This window comes from Amblyomma americanum, chromosome 6 (genome assembly GCF_052857255.1).
Source record: "Amblyomma americanum isolate KBUSLIRL-KWMA chromosome 6, ASM5285725v1, whole genome shotgun sequence".
Lineage (NCBI taxonomy): Eukaryota > Metazoa > Arthropoda > Arachnida > Ixodida > Ixodidae > Amblyomma > Amblyomma americanum.
The window spans coordinates 15888659-15907460 of record NC_135502.1 but is presented as its reverse complement, the minus strand read 5'-3'; the positions used below and the strand labels follow the sequence as shown (position 1 = coordinate 15907460).

The window sequence follows — 18802 nt, the reverse complement described above, 5'->3', positions numbered from 1 at the left end:
CTGATATAGAGCGGTATTACATTACAGGGCACTCATTCTTTTGGGCTCAATTTGCAAATTGTGCCCTTTTAAATACTTTTGTTGCACTGGGTTGACGTTATTGTCACGAAAGCATTGTGAATAACTTAAATAAATGCTCCTCTATCCCGGCCGTGGCTCGAGCAAGAGCGTGTCAGCCGGCGCGGCGTGACGTAGCTGACGTCACGTCACGTGAGGCGCAGGCCTTGTCAAGTATAGGAGGTGTTGGCACACCCCGACGCTCAGAAACCGAAACCGAAATCTCTTAGTATAAATAATGCAATAATAAATTATTTGCCGCACTTACATGAATTGCGTGCCTGGGGAAATACACAATGTTTGAAACGAAGAACACGGCAACCAAAAATTTGGTGTCTCCACCCCTTTAAGGTAATGCCTGTGGGGTGGAAACTTTGAGGTGAACGAAGAGGCTGAAAATTTAAATCAAAGTTCAGAGATACATGTCTTCAGAAGAGAGTCCACATGTTCCTGCATTAGGAGCTGGCCTTTTAAAGCAGCAACATTCCCTAGCAGCCCTAAAAGTCCTAAGAGGGAGGGAGGCCTGACTTGCTGATAAGAGAGTATTCGTAAAATTTCCACCTATGCACATGTTCAAACCCTCGTCCCCACTGGCGGCCACACTTCAGTTAGGCGGCAAGCTTGCTGCTAAGAAGGATGGCGTTGCTTCCTTGGCATGTGCTTGATTCCAGGCTGATATATGTACCACACCTGTCTAGCGTGCTGTGTCGCATGACCCGTACATGGCATTTGATGCAACTCTGATGCATGTTCTGGTATGGCGCTGTTGCCAGGTGAGCTCACTCTGTCATCTGTCAGTTGCAGTTATGCTCATAAATAAGAGCACAGGTAGCCTGTATAGGGTGGCTGCAGCTGTAGCCTCCAGGCAGGAAAGCTTGCCCTTAGGTTTGCTGCCATCTACATGAGGGTGCATGACGCAAAGGTGTGTTCACCCAGCTCAACAGTCCACGGGCATTCATCTGGAGCTCATGCTCTAGATAGAATTGGGGGAGGGGGTGGTCGGCTTAGGTTCAGAGTTGACTTATATATGGCAATATACAGTAATTGATTATTGAATTTTTTCTTTTGCTGTTTCTGTTTCAACAACCAAGCAGTGGTTATAACATCTCAGTTGACTTCAGACCACATGAGAATTTGTATTAAAAATAACAGTGTTTAAAATGCTTGATTTGTTGTCATTCATGCTCTTTGTGCTGGCTGACATGTTAGCTGTTGGAAATTAAAATGGAAAAGCTTTATTGTTTTCGCAGTTTCTTGTGCAGTTTCTTAGCTTGATCTCGGCCGCGGTGGTCACATTTAATGGAGGCTAAATACCAGAGGCCCGTGTACTATGCAATGTCTATGCATGTTAAAGAACCCCAGGGGGTCGAAATTATCCAGAGCCCTCTGCTGTGGTGTCCGTCATAGGCTGAGTAGCTTTGGGATGTAAAACCCCGTAAACCAAACCAAACAAGGTTTCTTAGCTTGACCTGAACTTTGACATCATACCCCGTTTGGTTGTTGAAACTGAAGTAGCATGAGAGAAAAAATTCAATGATACATTATTTACTTGCATAGGTAAATTCTATTTGGCTATTACATATACAGTGTACTCTCATTACAACTGAACTAGTTTTAATAGATATTTGATTATAAAGTACCAGTCTACAACGTTTGATTGCTTTTCATCTCTCTTCCATTGACTAGCCTTCGCTTACTGCGCATTCGGCTACAGTGGACATTTCGATACAATGGACTAAATGACGATAATTTGGGAGTTTGCGCTTCATTACAGTGGACTTTTTGGCTGTAAAATAGGGTTTACTTTCAAATGATCCTCGGTGCACGTTCGCAGCGCAAGGCAACAACGGCAGCAACGATAGTGGTTGCCAGTTTATCAATGTATGTAGCAGCCACGTATGAATAAACTCTGAATGTAAGTCTATCGATGCTGAACTCATGCCCATGGCTTGCTGAAAAAGAAATAGGTATAGACTTTACACATAAATCAACAACCCCTCCTCCACTTGCAGTCCGAGCTGGTCGAGAAAAGATGTTTGGTGTGTGCTCCTCGGTACGCTGTCCTTCGCAAACCCATGTTCGCTCACCTCTCACACATGGGCTCAGTCGCTAATATTTTTCGGAGCACTTTTGTAACATACATACATACTTCTTGGGGGATGTTCGCATCGTGGCACGTGCATGGGTATGAGTGTCTAGCAGGGCCAACTGTTGGAAGGATATTGAAGACAATGAAACAGCATACCTGCAGCACTCGCGTCAGCACACGCGTGCTCTGCTGCCCTGAATGACTGCCCAGTGAGCAGTAAAATGAACCAATGCCTCCCGGATCGACCAAAACAAGCAAACCATTAAAGGCCCTGCGATGTTGGAATTCAGTGTGATGCATACTCCGGAAATTACTGTCCTGAAGATCGCATTTATACCACATGTTGGGCAGTGGTGCTGTGTAGTTTGGAATACGGGTGGTGGAGCCGATTTTCATGCAACTAAAACGAATTTCTTGCACATAAACTTTGCTCTCCGGACGCACCATGGTGATTAGTTTAAACCACCACCTTGGTTTTTTTTAAGCAAGCGGCCCATAAATGCCATCAGCAGTTTTGGTTTTATATTTACGCTTCTTCAGCTAGGTTTTTGTCATTGTTTAGCCTGACCTGCTTGCGTTTGTGTGGTAGCGTGTGTGGATGCGATGGAGCAATGGATGTGGACAGTTCAGCAAATGCAATGCCTTCTAATTCATTGCATAAGACATTGCATCTGAGGTCCTATTCACCCACTGAAGGCAAGGTAACACACTCGCCTTGTGCAGCGCTTGCTCTGTGAGATGCAGCACAAAAGGGAATTGGCAATAGGCTTGAAATTTGCCATACCGGTTGTTTTGGCATTGTAGGAGTAGCTTGAGGCAAATATTACCAAGAATTGATTCCACAAAGCTAGATTTGTCTCTAGCCTCTCTGACAGAGGATCAAGTCCAGCCAGATCCAGGACTGTGGGCACCTGTTGAAGAAGCTTCTGGTAAACAAGAATTTGCAGAGTACGTAGATGTTGATGCTGCACTGGTCAACATGGAGGAGCTGACAGAGAGATTGTTGTACAAGTAAGGAAAGTGCCTGCCACTGACCAAGAGCAGGACAATAAATAGGATGAAGGTGGCACTGTCACTCCAAAGGTGACCTCTACCCAGGCACTCTAGCATATTCAAGGCCTGGAAGTCTTATTTTGAACAAAATGCTGCACCTAAAGAAGTCAGTTAACCGCAGCGGTGGCCTAGTGGTTTGAGCATCCACCTTGCATGCAGGAGGTGCAGGGTTTGATTCACAGTGCCGCCGGGTCACCACCGGTGGTAGAATGGGTACAAGCTTTCCCCTGGTCTGGTGCTCGGCTTCTTTAGGGTGAAGTGCTTGGGAAATGGGTCTTTGACCCCACCTTGTACAATGAAAACTACGTTGTGCCATTGCGCTCTTTGGCCAAAGCTGCCCTTGCGCCATAAAAATTCATCGTCGTCAAAACAAGTCAGTAGCCTTGTGCTAATGGAGGCACAAGTGTCGAAAGCTGTTAGTTGCTCGTTTCATTCAAAGCTAACTAACTTCTGTCAGAAGTGTTAAATATTCAATAAAGCAGTTCTTGTCTGCTAGCGTGTATGGCTTGTAGTTCACTTTGTTTCTAATAGACCCAAGTGTGATTGTGCATCAAAGTCTTGTGTAACAGTATTCTGCAGACTTTTCCTACAGCAGACCAAAATCTTGGGCACTACTGAGGTCTGTTATAATCAGATTATTCTCTGTGGGCTGATGTCCTATGCACAGTTGCAAAGAAAACACGCAGCCAAATATTTGGTGATCACACTTTGTTAACTTGCATTTGTAGTTGGAAAGAAATCTAGTTGAACTCTAAAGTTTCTTCACCATGCAGGGCGCCCACATGGCCCAAAGAATGAGGAGCCCCTGCCAGCGGTGTGGCAAGGACCAGCGGTGCCCCAGTCGCCGCAGGATGAGGCCTCGATGCTGGCACGAGCGCTTGAACTTAGTCGCCTTGAAGACGATGCCAGGTGATCTGCCTCTTGTGTCACTACGCCACTGAGGATGGACATATTGGTAGCATTGGTCTTCACCATAACGGGCCTCTTCGATAATCCCCCTCTGGCTCCCACGGGTTGCCAGAGCCAGGAGCCAGATGTTAGATTTTTTTCAGTTTGCTCTGTCCGCTTTCAATGACTGCCTAGAACGTGTTCGTTTTTCTCTGACTGGGTGGTTTTGGGCCACCTGTTTGCAGCCAGACTCTCTAGGATGATTTTGTGCTGGCTGAGTTTGGGTAGCTCTCTGGCAGCTAGCATATGGTGGACTTTAGCGCTTTTCATTTGGTTGTTTGCTCTCTGTGGCGAAGCGTTAACACATGGATGTCGTATGCAGCTAAATTTGTGTTAACGGTACACTTGCTTCCATGACAAAAGCATTCAAACAGCTGATGCAGGCTTCCTGCCAGTAGCTATAGTTGCCAACCAACATACTATATTTGGGTGGTACGTATCCTGATTCTTTTCTGTTCTCAACCCACAGGAAAGAATTCACAACCATAGAAATTGCAACAACCACAGCAGGATCGCTCATGGGGGACATCTGCGATCATACTGTGCTGGTAGCCAGCAAAAATGGGAAAATTCGAAAGCATAGCATGTTGGTTGATGAGCGGTGTGCGTGTAGTTTTCCACTCAGATGTGATGTCGAATGAAAGGCGTTAGACTGCGACTGATGGTTGCATGCTTGTCGCATGTGTGCTTCATGTTAGCACACAATGCATTTAAGGTCACATGTTTGCGTTGTTGTTACCATTGTATATTGTATTTCCTCTAATCTAGGCTGGCCTCGATTCTAAGCCGATGCCCAGCCGCTGCGGTGGCTGAGTGGTTATGGTGCTTGGCTGCTGGCAGGAAAGACTCAGGTTCGATCCCGGCCATGGCGGTCGAATTTCGATGGAAGCGAAATTCCAGAGGACTGTTTGCTGTGCGATGTCAGTGCACGCTAAAGAACCCCGGGCGGTCGAAATTTCCGGAGCCCTTCACCGTGGCGTGTCTCATAGCCTGAGTCGCATTGGGACGTAAAACCCCCCACAACCCACAAACCAAAAAATCTAAGCTGACGCCCGAAAATTTAAGACCAAATAGAAAAGAAAACTTCTCTCGAATGTAAGCTGGCCGTAGAAGCAATTGAAGACTACAGCAGGGGCAGCACACAAACGGCATTTATTTCTATGAGCCTGCTCCCGCTTACTTGTCCTCATTATTGCGGACCTTCTTATCACTCTCCTCTCCGTACAGTGCATAATGTTTTGTGATATCAAGTGCATTGCAAATGCTACCCATTCGGAATGAGCATGCAACAAAGCTTTCCGGGTGCCGTCCCTGACTGCAGTAGTCCAGCTAGCTGCATAATGCCACATAACTCCAAATCGTTTTTTTCGCACCCAGGAGCCTATTTTTACCATATGCACCTACTGCAACGAGATGCAACCGTGCATGCTGCAGCGCAGAGCTTCTGCTTTCATGGGTGACAGAGACGGCCTGCAATCCTTGTACATTGCCGCTGCGAGGGCTGACTTGGCCGGTGGGCTGGTTCCAGTTGTTGCCAGCCCATGTGACTGTGGTGCGACTTCCTGTCAGAAGCGTATCTGCTGGCAGCCAGTGGACTGCCCAAGCTTAATATAGTCGCCGGCTGATTTTTGGACTCGAAGGGACCCGAAAAATGGTCCGAATACTCGAACAGTCCGAAAAATTCATGAAGTACAAAAAAATCACTTTATTGAGATGAAATCGGCTCAGAAATGTCAATGATTTTACCTTGCGGAAAATTTCTCTTGCTGGCGACGATTTGCGCCTGTATTTGCGCCAAAGTTGTGCTTTCACTACACACTAGACAGCAAGGTCACGGCATTCAGTTGAATACTTCCCACGCCTCTTTGACGGACCCGGCGGCACTGGTGGGGCCATGTTGTTCACAACCCGAGTGTTCACCACACCGGTGCAAAGACAAGGCACTTTTCGTTAAAAGCGGTGGAACCGCCGGACGCAGTCACAAAACGACGAACAGATGTAACTTCGTGAAGACTGAGCGCCACTCGGTCGATGCGGTCAGAGAAACCCAAGTGACGAAACGGCGAATGACGAACATATGAGACCCGCCGCGGTGGCTCAGCGGTTAGGGTGTTCAGGTGGTTGAAATAATTCCGGAGCCCTCCACTACGGTACCTCTTTCTTCCTTTCTTCTCTCAGTCCCTCCTTCATCTCTTCCCTTAATTTGCGGCTCAGGTGTCCGCCGAGATGTGAGATAGCTACTGCACAATTTCCTTCCCCTAGCAACCAATTTTCAACGTATGGGACAAGCGCTAACTGCCCGCCTGGCCGCGACTACATCGGCGACAAAAGGAAGTTGACGGCGATGACAATCCGACTGCCACCTCGAAGTGGCAGAGATCGCAGGGACCTCTACTGGCAAAAATGAGGTACCGGAAGTATGTCAAGCCAATCCAACTGCAGAGTAAATCCACCTCAGTCCAAGATGGCGGCTTTTGCACCGACGAAAAAGCCGATAAGATGGCCGATTTTGGCCCGCAGGCGACTGAAATTAGTCAGAAAAATTGAACTTTTGGACTTCCATAGTCCGAAATATCCGTCGCGAATATGTATGCGCTTCTATGGGGTGACTGACAGTGCCTCATCGAGGTCCGAAATATCCTACAAGTTCGATTGATTGGAGGCCGAATTACCCGTCGGCTACTGTAAATATGAGAGGCCTAGTATTAATGTAGAAATGGATTTTTGGGCTACATTCTGCACCTTTGCGTATGGAAAAAGTCTCACTTTTCGCTGTGGTTGGTCACACATCTTCACAGGAGCGCAGTATATTTTATATGAGAAATTTGCCATTACTCTCATTCTGAGTTTAAGTGTTATGTTATTTAAAGCAGAACTGTATTCTTTGCCACCACCTAGCACTTCCAGAGTTGAAAAAATTGGCTGGTTATTGTGTTCTTCGCCTCTAGGGTTCTGTGCCTTGTGTTGGGAATGCACCTACTTGATAGTTTAAAATATGCTCAACAAATGGCAGTGCTGTGGTCATTCGTGCAGTCATATGTTTACATGCGACCTATGGCGTAACGTTTGTTTCAATTATGGAATGCAGAAGTGAGCTTTATGGAGACGTTTCATTTGTGCTGAAACCTTCCCATTTATCAGCTTGACATTTTTCGGAGCGCTAAAACAACACGGACGGAGAAAGAACAGAGAGGGAAGAGCGCTTGGTCCGTGTTGTTTTACCACTTTGAAAAACGCCATACTTGCACCAACTAGCCTGATCCGCCACACTTGTGAATTTGTCAGCAATGTCGCCTATAGGACAAAAATAAATGGAGGGGGATGTTGGTTGGACAACTATGTTGTCATAGATATTCACTGTCTTTAGGGCAAATAAGCCTTGGGGGTGCCAGCCGCAAAGTCGGGAACACTTCGAGTCTCTGCCCGATTTTTCAGACTGCGGAACCCGAAGAGTGGTCGAAGTAATTCAGCAGTCCGAAAAATTCGTGAACTTCTAAGAATCACTTTACTGAGATAAACTGGCTTGAAAAGATAGCGAATTTTGCCCTTTGCTATATTCCACCCACAAGTGATAATATTAACTTGTATCTGAGCCAGAGTCATGCCTATGTCATATCTGGGCTGCACGTGTCTGTGGCACACCGCATGCCGCCGGTACTGCTTGCAGTCCCGCAGGTCATGCCTTTTTGCCATGCCATCAACAGGCCAGGAAGCTGCACTGTTACGCCACGGGGCCCTCCTATTGCTGTTGCGCTGCCTGTACAGTATGATTTTTTTAACCTTTACAGATTCTTTTATTAAAACTTGTGAGAGAGACATCACTGTGATCTCTGCAGCATGGAATTCAGGTTTGCAGTAGGGCTATTTCGATGATCTCTTGCTGCCCGGTCATACCTGGACGTGGCCTTTCTTCGAGAGCCTGCTTGAATTAACCGGTGTGAGACCAGTAGTGTCCGAATTAGCGAGCGTTCGATGCCACAGGCTTACATAGGTGTTGGCTGGGACTGTGCCGGCAGTTATCCGGATTTCTGAAATTATGGGAGTCATGTTAACGAGCTTTTACTGTACTACATAATAGGCAAAACTCTGGCGAACCTCAAGTTAATATATCCTAATTGAAATCAAGAAGAATAAATGGGCATTGGCAGGGCATGTAATGTGAAAGCAAGTTAACTAATTGCCCCTTAGGGTAATGGAATAGATTCCAAAAGAATGTGAGCGCAGCAAGGGGTGGCAGAAAGTCAGATAGGCAGATCAGGCTAGTAAGTTTGTGGGTGTGTGGTAACCACAGCAGGTGCAGGACATGGTTAAATGGAGGTCGGCAGGAGAGGCCTTCATTGCTGCATCAAAATCTCTTCATGGTGGGCTATAAAGAAGGAGATCTTATCACGCCTGAATGGAACCGCAGCCACGGTTGGGAAATGATGTAATCTCAGCCTGCACTGGATCATGTTCATTGGTCACACCTCTGGTTCAGTGGCTGTACCGCATGCATTGGTTACTGATTTCTTCGAATCCAGATCAGACATTATGTGAGCTGTATAAAACGCACATTTTCTCTTTGACTGCGTCCTTGCTAAACTTGCCGAGTGCCCGTGCCTTGTATTTGGGCCAAATCATTGCACTTTCTAATACTAAGCAATAAGCATGATTGATGATAAAGCATGTTTTATGTCATGAAATATAGGTCGTGAAAATGTACACATCCCTGTGATGTGTGTGAAAGTTCCTGAGCGAGGTTTGAAATATCACGCAAGTCCGAATTATTGGAGTCCGAAAAATCAGTCAGCTACTGTAGTTGGCTCCTGGTGTCTGTGCGGTTGTGCTGGTGGTTGTGCTTTCTGTTGTACTTTCAATGCTGTGAAGCTCTGGAGATTGAGGACGGGTTCATGCAAAGCCCATAATACAGCTCGTCGCACACTTGTGTGACGGACTGTGACCATTTTGCATATAGAGAAAGGTTTGTGAGCCTTCTGCGAATGAAGGTTGTCGCAAAGCTGTCGGTGTTATTGCATTTTTACTGAAGTGTTCCTAACTGTCATGTGTCAGCAGCAGCGCCGAAGAGGAGCAACTGCGCCAGGTCTTGGAGCAGTCACGACGGGAGGCGCGAGGAGGCAGCGGGAACCGCCGGGGAGCGGTGTCACGCTTTCCACGCCAAGGCTGGGGTTCTGCGAGGGGCCGAGGTGTTGAGCACCACTCAGGGATGGTTGGTGAGGCCCCATCCGTGCCATTGATGCACAATGGTATGACCATTGTAGGCAGCATAGACGCCAGACACCTGACTTCTGGGGGTGTGCCGCCACCACCGCCACTGCTAGCGCCACCTTCGGCACCACCACCACCACTGCCGCCACCACCACCAACATCGGTTGCGGAGCCCACTGTCAGCTTTGACCAATGGCTCTCACTGTGCAGTCGATACATGCCTCTGCTCGCGCAGAGTATGGTGGAACTTCAGAGGACATGCGCAGCGGTTCGCTCGGCTGCACCCTCGCTTGATGGCTCACCCTTGCTGCTTCCACCACCACCACCGCTTTGGCCACCATTTACATCCACGTCAGTTGGGTCGCCAATGGCGCCACCTGTTGTGGCCCCACCTGCAGTAACCTCAATCAGTGTGCCCCCTCCCCATGTTATTCCACCCATGGCTCCGCCTTCTCGTGTTGCATCCAGTGAAGGCAGTGACTTTAGTGCCAGCAATTCTGTCTTCCAGTGCCAGCACCCACCACACGGGCGTCCGCCAAGGCCGCCGAAATCAGTAAGTTGCTGTACCCTGTGTGCGCTGAAATCGCAGCACAGTCTAGCAGAAATTCTCAGACAGGACTACTTCCTGACTTAGAAGACAGCACAGTGTCTGGTTATGGGCTGTGCGGTCAGCAATGGATAAATGCTGGCTCAAGAGGGTGAATCGGTCTCTAGCTCACTAACAAGTTGTGCAAAATTAATCGGCAAATTGTTTGGCTTCTGAAGTCTCAATATCTGTCACTGTCTTTCATGAGCAGTGGTTCCTTCAAATTATTGAGTAATGGAAGGGGTGTCAATCACTGCTTATCTTTTTCTTAATTGTTGAAAAAAGAAAAGTGTGCTATCCGTGGGCCAGTTGCACTAGACTACAGTACACCTAACAAGATTTGTGGTGCCATAGTGATAAAAATCTGGTATATTGCACCAAACTGGTACGAATCTGTGACTTTGAAATAGGACAGCTTCATACGCCGGCTGTGACAGAAGGACATAACTTAGTTTGTGGCCCTGTTTGAGAATGAAAAGGCCCGTTTGAAGCCCATTCATGAACACTGCTGTCATAAAGTATTTTTTCGGTTGTATTTCAAAGTTTCTAGTAAATATGGATTCACACGACGGGCCAATTCGCGATGTGCCCTCGAGGTTGGGCATGACTCTACCCTACATCACTGATTTCTCTTGCTCCGCTTCGGTCCATGAGCTGCAATTCGCGATATGGCCAGGAGACCTTTCACAGCTCGGATCTTTCACAAATGTCTCTTTTTTTAATTATTCCTCTCGCCGAAAGTTCTCCATCCATTCTCCTGGTACCCAAGCATGCACAGTGCAACGTAATATCACACTAAATCTTTGGAGGAAAGCAACAAACAGTTTTAAGGGACTGGCTTGCATGACCACGAAGTGCACACGAATGAGCGTCGCACTGTTCTATGTCCCAATCATTTTAGTGCGATGTTTGTATTACGAGCAGCAATATGTCTCACTCAGAGTCGCATTAAAAAGATTGCAGGAGCTCTTTAATATTGTGCGACAGCCGTTTCTATTTTGCAGCAGCACTAGTTCTTTTTGTCACTTTCAGGCAGTTTTTTTGTCCACTGTGGTTTTGCTTACAAATTACCGTGACAGCCTGTCACAGCTATGCGACACCTGATGCATTAGCTTTGCGGCTGCACAAGTCAGTCACTTGAAGGTATTTTTCGCTTTTGTCTGGTGTTTTAGAGTGCTTACATGTTACGCTGTGTAAGCTTTGTCTTACCAGGAGCATGAAGGCAGCAGTCCACGTGTTTGCCTTCCAAGGTTTGAATGTAGCTTGTTTATGTAGTTGTCATTGCAGTAAGCACGATTGCTTGCACTGCAGAGAACCGCTAACATCTTCGTTTTATGTCGCTATGAGCACGACAGCTAGCATGGCAATACTTTGGCAAAACAGTGCAGCATTACCAGAAGTGCACAGCTGCCACGCCTCAGGCCGGCATCCATATTGACAGCTGCCCTGGACAACAGTATGCCCACGCGCGGCTCTTTGCTTGTGCAAGGGCTCTAGGACCAAGGGTTAGTCTGCGCTGTTGTCTGCTATTTTGTTCTGTTGTGTGAATGCTTGTTGCGAACAGGCGGACCGCGTCACATGAGTCATCGGTCTGCGATCCGGTCTGTCGTGTGGATCCACCTTAAATGGGTTAGTCATAAAATAAGAATCTGGTACGGGAGCTTTCGGAGCATTATTCGTACCAACTTGACATTGCAGATTTCTAGATCTAAGAACTAAAATGCTGCATTACGTTTTTGTTGTTAGTTGACTGTGCGATCATTATCATCAAGGAGCGTGTTATTGAGGATGCTGCAAAATATTTGAGTGAGTTGACTTCATGCAAGTGTATGAAACAGTGTGGATGGATGCTTGGGGAAATTTATATGTGGGCCTATTATGTTGCAATGATTGTTGTTTCATGGTCATGAAAGTGCACTTAGGTTTCAAGTAATTTCTCGTTCGCATACCTTGCTATGTTAAGTTTGGGCCAGCAGAGAAATGTTCCATTGTCTTGTTTCCGTCAAGAGCCAAGTAGCTGCTGCCAGCAGCTTCAAGTGAGCACCAAAAAATTCATAATGAGCTCTTCTAGCCATAGCCTGGTGTGCACCCTGCCCTGTAGGGCACATTCTTTTACAAATGAAGGCAACGTCCAAAGGGTTTACGTTGCTGTACAACAGAAAGCACAAAGCCTTCATCTTCTCTTGTCCCATACAATTTGGTTTAGGCTTCCGGAGCTTAGGTTTGGTTTGTGTCTTCCAGCTCGTGTGCTAAATATGGGCAAGCTGCGTTGTAACATTTCTGGTAAGGGAGCACCATGCACAATTTACTTGGCTTCTTGATTGGTCCTACTTTCGTTTGCAACCACCTAGTTTGTTGGTAGAAAAAGTAGGCACAATGGAAGAAGGGTTAGGGAAGGTGCAGCACAAGTGATTTTTTGCGAGCAGGATGCTGTTTTTACCGCGTTCGCAATTTCTTATGGTGTCTTCTCTTTCTTCAATGTGATTGCATGCAGGTTCGTGGCGGTGGTGGACATGGTTCTGGTGATGTGGGGCATCGCCCACACCAAAAGGCTGGCCAGCAACAACAGCACACTACATCCAGTACTGGCAGAAAGCAGCATCAGCAACACCAGCAGCAGAATCAGCATCAATCAGAACCCCTGCAGAATCAGCAGCAGAACCAGCATCAGCCGCATCACCAACAGAATCATCATCAGCCACATAAGCCATTCCATCAGCACCAGCAACACCAACAGGAGCCACTGCATCAACCACCACATCAGCCACCACATCAGCCATTGCATCAGCCATTGCGTCAGCCACAGCAGCAGCCATTGCATCAGTCACAGCAGCAGCCACAGCAGCAGCCGCAGCAGCAGCAGACGCAGCAGCAGCCGCCACAGCAGCCGCCACAGCAGCCGCCACAGCAGCCGCCACAGCAACCGCCACAGCAGCAGCCGCAGCAGCAGCCACCACAGCAGCAGCCGCAGCAGCAGCCGCAGCAGCAGCAGCCACAGCAGCAGCAGCGGCAACAGCAGCGGCAGCACTCTGGCGAACAAGTAAGTGAGCGGTAGCTTCTTTGGGTGGTGTTTTGATGGGAGCGAGGTGCGAAAATGCCCGTGTGATGTCGGCTGCGTTAATAATCTCAGGTTGTTGAAAAAATTCTGGTGCCCTTCACCTTATCTTCCCTTATAGTCCTATGTGTAGCTTTAGGAAGTTAACCCAATACACACTAGAGACCTGCACCATGTTTACAAGCAAAACGGGTGCTCATGGCAGCCAGACTCTACTGGGGGTAAAAAGTAGGTGTAGTGCACATAGGAATACATGGAAATGAATGTCTACAAAGCAGTTTTCTGATTTCACACTTCGCTTGTGATGTCTCCTCATGAAGAGCAACCATGAACATCCTAGAACAGATTGTGAAAGTATGAAACGTTATTTCAAAGACTTATTTTTAAACCACGGCGAAACACGTACATGGGAATGGCCTGCTGCTGGTGGTGCGAGGCAGTAGCGCGGCCCATAGAACCAAATGTAAATTCAAATGCTGCATCGGCGTGGTTTGGAACTGTGATCTTGGGTGCTCCAGCTTTTAGTAGCCATTTGTAGGGCACATGATATAATTTGAACCTGCGTTTGTGAGAATTTGAAAGGAAACAGGTTCGAAAAGTGAGCTGGCCTTTTTTTTTTTTTTGTTGCCAGCAAGAATTGGGGTGGGCGCTCTCGTGTGAAAGGTAGACCCTGGATGTTTTCAGCTACGGGCCCCGCCTTCCCGGCGAGGTGGGGCTCGTTTGAAGAAGAGGAGGAAGGGAGACAAGCCATCTGGCTCCTCTTAGCTGCTGCGTTGTGTACACGCATTGGTGAGTTCTCCCGGTGCACTCGATACACCCTGCTTGCTCTGCTTGTGGCTCCTCACTTCTCCTCCACGCGTGCCTTCAGTCTCGTCTTCAACCTTGCCCGTGCTGCTCATCTCAGTTGGCGGTCGTTACACGGAGTTGCTTGCATTTGTAGCTTCTCTGTGCATAATCTCCCATGCTTTGCACATGTTGGTGATGGTGGTTACCGTGGTTCTGTCATGGAAAGGTGAGGTTTATGAATTTCATGTGATTGGTTTAAGCTTGCTGCTAGTGTTCTGCCCTTATAATTACTGCTTGCTCATGCTATGATACTGTCACCAATGCTGCCTTGGTTGTCGCAACCCTACTTCGGTTTTAGTTATCTGCCATTCACTATCTCTGATTTTTCTAGGGACTACAGGATACAGTTTTAACGGAGCAGTAGCATAGTCATTCCTTGATGGTGATTTCCAGTTTTCACCTCTTGTAGCTTCATTGATTTGGTTGTTTGTTTATACATTAACTTCTTGTAATGCCTTGACACTTTGTCATTTTTACAGCAGTGCTGGAAGATATTTGTGAAGCAGCATCCTTTAGCATCCCAGGGATACCACACCTTTATTGAGAGCCCCTTCAGAGCCCATTTAAAATGCAGGGTCTTGTTGAAAAGCTGGAAAAGCTGTAGGCACTCGTTTAAATTGAAATCTTTACTTTCGAGAGCTGTACTGGATTCACTCCAGAGCTAGAAACTGCAGTTATAAATTTGGCCATGTCCAAAAGATTTCGTACAATGTAGTTTAATTGTAGCAGAGCCTCTTTAATTCAAAGCCCTCTAATTAAATGTGGGGAATAGTTTGAATTAGTGAATTGGTGGCTTTTGAAATTGCCTGAATTTGGGCTACTAGTTCAGAAGAAGTGGGTAAAATATTCTGCAATGGCACACAGAAAACTGGAGTTGCTATCATTAGAGCCTCTTTCTTTTTGCAGCAGAAAATTAAACTTCTGCAGGGTCAGATGACTGTACAAAATTCCTCACGAAAACATGCACACAATAATTATGAAAGGTTTTTTTTGAAGCATGCCTTGCATACCCCAAATGTTCCTTCAGTAAATAAAAGGTGACTATGGTAATTCAGCATCGCTTAATGATTGCTGTCCTGTCTGACTAATGGTGCTCTTTTGATGCAATGCCCGCTATTGACAATGTTCACCATTCCCAATGTGATGTGGTGACTGTGCCAGCAGGTGGGCGGCAGCTCTCCAAAAGTCTGATCACTAGCTAGCTGCTCACTTTCTTTCCTGGAGGATATAGTATTGAAAGAAATGAAAGCTTGCAGAACAGATACTTCTCCTTACTAGAGCTTTCTAGGGTGTTAGACATATTAGAGCACAGCTTTTAGGCGCCTGTTCCTGGGTTGAGTGGCATGCCTTCAGTTTAACCGAGCATGGAGTGCAGCGGAGGATGAAAGACTATGATATTGAAGACTGCGTGAGGAGGAAACTGGAGGAGGAAGTACTGTGGTAGCATGAAGGCAGGTTGTGCGGCGTCAACTTATGGATTTAGACCACCGATGACGTCATCAGTAAGGTATGCATTGCTCACAAGAGCAATGCACAAGAGCCAAAGTGGCGCACGCTGTAAGCACACTGGTCGTTCTTCTAAGGCGAGGTGCTGCTCATCGGTGACAGAACACTGTGCTCATTGCCCAAGTCGAAACACAAAGCCGCTTCCATTCGGCACTGGGTGTCTCATATGCCTATGGCTCGAGTACCACAGCAGTTGCACACAAAAATCATTGATCATTTCTCATTCGTGTGCTATGGGAGCTGCGTGGAGCACCGCTATGCAGATTGTTTCTCATGTGCCGCTAGGGATTTGCATGTGCAGATCAGTCGTCCGAAAGGTCGATTTCCTATACCTTATTTGCGCGGCATACGGTCACCTGACCGCACTGCGCATACGTGATTGCACGGTCCTGCTAGGTGTTGTGGAGGACTTAAATTTGGCTCAGCAACTTTAGTTAGTTAGATTGCACAGAGCACATACACTTGCCACATGCACTCAAATGCTACGTGCATCTCCGATGTGAAGCGAGTGTACTGACCGGGCATGGGCAATCCACCAAGATGTCTTGCATTACACAAAATTCAAAACATGTCAGTGAAGAAACTGCACACGTGTCAGAAGCGGCATGCAGCACGCAGGCTGACGAGCACTTGTCTCCGGCGTTTTGTTAGTTCTGGCTTTATGCATTCTTTCTCATCTTTGTCTTTCTGGTTCGGGCTCTCTGTGAGGCCTGCGCAGAGCAGTTCCCGCTGCGATGCATTTGGTTTTGCATCTGGGCTTCACCCTATCACGTACCTTCGTCAGTGACATCCGCAACAGTGCAGCTGTCAGAAGGCCGAGTTGGCTGATGCGGTCACCGTGCTGTTATCAGTGTACATGACGCGCACCAAAATGAAACTAATGGTGTGGTCGCATGGCAGTGTTGCAGTGACCATTGACTACTTCCAGCAGCTTATTAATTTGGAGTTTCTTAGCTGAAGCTGAGTTTTCGAACGTTTGAGCGATTCCCGTAATGTCCGAATAATCAATCATGGACTGTATTTGAGGGTTGATTACTTTCTTTGTCCAGATTAAAGGCACATTTTCCCACATTCACACTTCAAAATACTTTTCCCACATTCACACTTCAAAATACTTTGCAAATATTTGAGATTTCCAAATACTGCTATTTGCTTCAAAGCCCAAGTCAAGTACCGCATTACTCGCCCCACTATATGTAAAAGTAGACCATTATCTATCTTTCATGAACATTCCTATTGCTAAATGATCCCATTCCTATTGTTCTTTCGTTCATGGTTCATGTTGATACTGGTACAAGGTGGCAAGCCAAGGAGCAAAACTACATGATGACAGATGAAATGATTTAATGGCAGTGGGCCTAGTGCGAGCGCTTCATCCCGCGCCACTGCCCTCTTCTTCGGCTTCGTAACATGACCCGGGTCCTCCGAGCGATCGTCCCGATCGATTGCTTGAAGTCTGAATGCTGAGGTGACTATGAGCCTGATCAGAAAGGATAGAAGAAGATGAAAGGCTTGCCACCAAGATGAACGAAATGATAGGATGAGCGGTTGCCCTTCAGGTCCAGCGGTCAGGACCAGCGGTCCAGCTTCAAGTGGCAAGCCAAGGTGGCAAGCCTTCAGATGGCAAGCCAAGGAGCGGGACGACGTGATGACAGATGATATGATTTAATGGCTGCGGGCCTAGCGCGAGTGCTCCGTCCCGCGCCACTTCCCTCTTCTTTGTCTTCATAACTATACCTTCAGGAACAGTAACAAATTGGGGCTGCTAACACACAATTCCATAAAAAATGCTAAATTCCTATATTTTTGGTGATTGCAGAAAGCTGCGGGGCTTTGGTTGTATTTTTGTTGAGTACTTTAGTTTTAATGTAGCCTAAAGAGGGCATGGCCTTGCAGGGTCTGCAGTTCTTGCGACTCCACTGTTTCACATAAGGAGATTGTTGAACTTTTTGCTCCTTGTAACTGTGTTAGTTATAGAGCATGTCAAACTTTTGCTTGCAACTTGGGGGGAGGGGGGCGGGGCTGAAAATACCGCTTGCACAAATAAAGATTATTATTCACTGATGTCCACCTGAGTGTAGCCATAGGGCTACAAATATTGTTCATTTAATTATCTGCCTGCGTATGGACTGAAGGCAGCACCAAACGCCTCTACCCATTCACTCGTCTCTCCTCCTTTGCTTTATTTGCACCTGTTTTTTTTTGCACCTGTGTGAATGCGCACTTCTATGTTTGGCTTGCCATGTATCAGGCCAGGCATGGTTTCTTTGGGGAATTAATTTCTGCCTTTCATTTTGCTAATTTCTGTGAACAGTGCTATTTGGCTTGCTTTGTAGCTACTGTGATAAGGAAAAAACAGGAGCACTAAAAAAAATTAAGACAAAAAGTGCACTGTAGTTGAGCAGATTCAGTCTCACTGAACTTGCTTGTGTCATGCTGGCATTTGTACCCTATGAATCCTTTCAAGGAGTTTATTTTCTGGTAGCTTGGCATTGTCATTTGTAAATGGAGGGACAATGTTGTACTTGCTTTACATTACAAAGGCAGTATTATTTTGTTTCTGTTGATTAGCATCGTAAAACCAAAGTAGCTGTTGGAAATTTTTACTTTTTATTGCAGCAGTGAAGAACGCACTTTTGACACCAGAGTGATTCAAGATAAGGACATTGTGGTGCTTGTTCGTGAACTCCTGCACCCGAAGCATGGTCGTTAAACGTGCACCTGTAAATCATTCCTGTATGTGTCAGCATCGTCGTTATTTGCCTGTGTATCCTTGTGCATGTGTGTGTGATTTTTCTTGGAAAGTTTGCTGTGCTATTCAACTGTTTTGCTGGTTACAGAGCTACAACCAAACCGTTTTTTGCTGGCAGCTTGCTATTAGTTACCAAGGGCAGCGTTATTGCAGTTCGGTCATTGTGCACCACTGTTGAATTTAGAGGCTGAGTGTCTATACCCTCATGAGTCTTCTGCATAGGTTTAATACTAACGTTTATGGCTCCAAGCATTGCTGGGTAATATAAGAACCTGATGTCATTTTCAGATATGTAATGTATGGTTTTGTTTTCGAACTGTTTTCTGTTCTGGTGCTGTTAAAAAATGTGGAAGTGTGCATCTACTTGTTTGCAGAACAAATTCCTTCTGTGAAGTCTACATGCAATCATGGAATGCCAGTTGGCTGCCCCCCTGGTCTTCTGTTGCAAAGTATTTGATTGTGGTCTGTGTGGAACTGAACTGCAGTGTATAATTTGTGTTTGATTGGGGTGAGACACCCTGCAAATTTGTAAAAATGAACAAAGGTCTACATGCAGTTATGGAATGCCAGCGGGCTGCGCTCCTGGCCTGCTACAAAGGTCTTGATGCAGGTCTTTGTGGGATTGAACCACAGTGTATAATTTTTGTTTGATTGCAGTGAGACACCCTGTAACTTTGTGAAAATAAATGAACAAGTCTGCATGCA

At 46.6% G+C, this 18802-nt stretch overlaps 1 protein-coding gene across 6 annotated transcripts in view; it reads left to right on the top strand.

The window, feature by feature from the left end:
* Positions 1 to 18802, top strand: part of LOC144136360 (uncharacterized) — a 47237-nt gene extending 28435 nt beyond the window's left edge. The window contains exons 6-10 of one of the 6 annotated variants that reach the window (XM_077668625.1): positions 3973 to 4108; positions 9200 to 9905; positions 12433 to 12978; positions 13678 to 13782; positions 18472 to 18802. In XM_077668625.1, coding sequence (XP_077524751.1) covers positions 3973 to 4108; positions 9200 to 9905; positions 12433 to 12978; positions 13678 to 13758 — 1469 coding nt within the window. In that variant the 3' untranslated portion in view covers positions 13759 to 13782; positions 18472 to 18802. Of the gene's footprint in view, positions 1 to 3972; positions 4109 to 9196; positions 9906 to 12432; positions 12979 to 13677; positions 13783 to 17964 lie in introns of all 6 variants that reach the window. The other 5 variants (XM_077668624.1, XM_077668623.1, XM_077668622.1 and 2 more) reach the window with 5 other exon arrangements.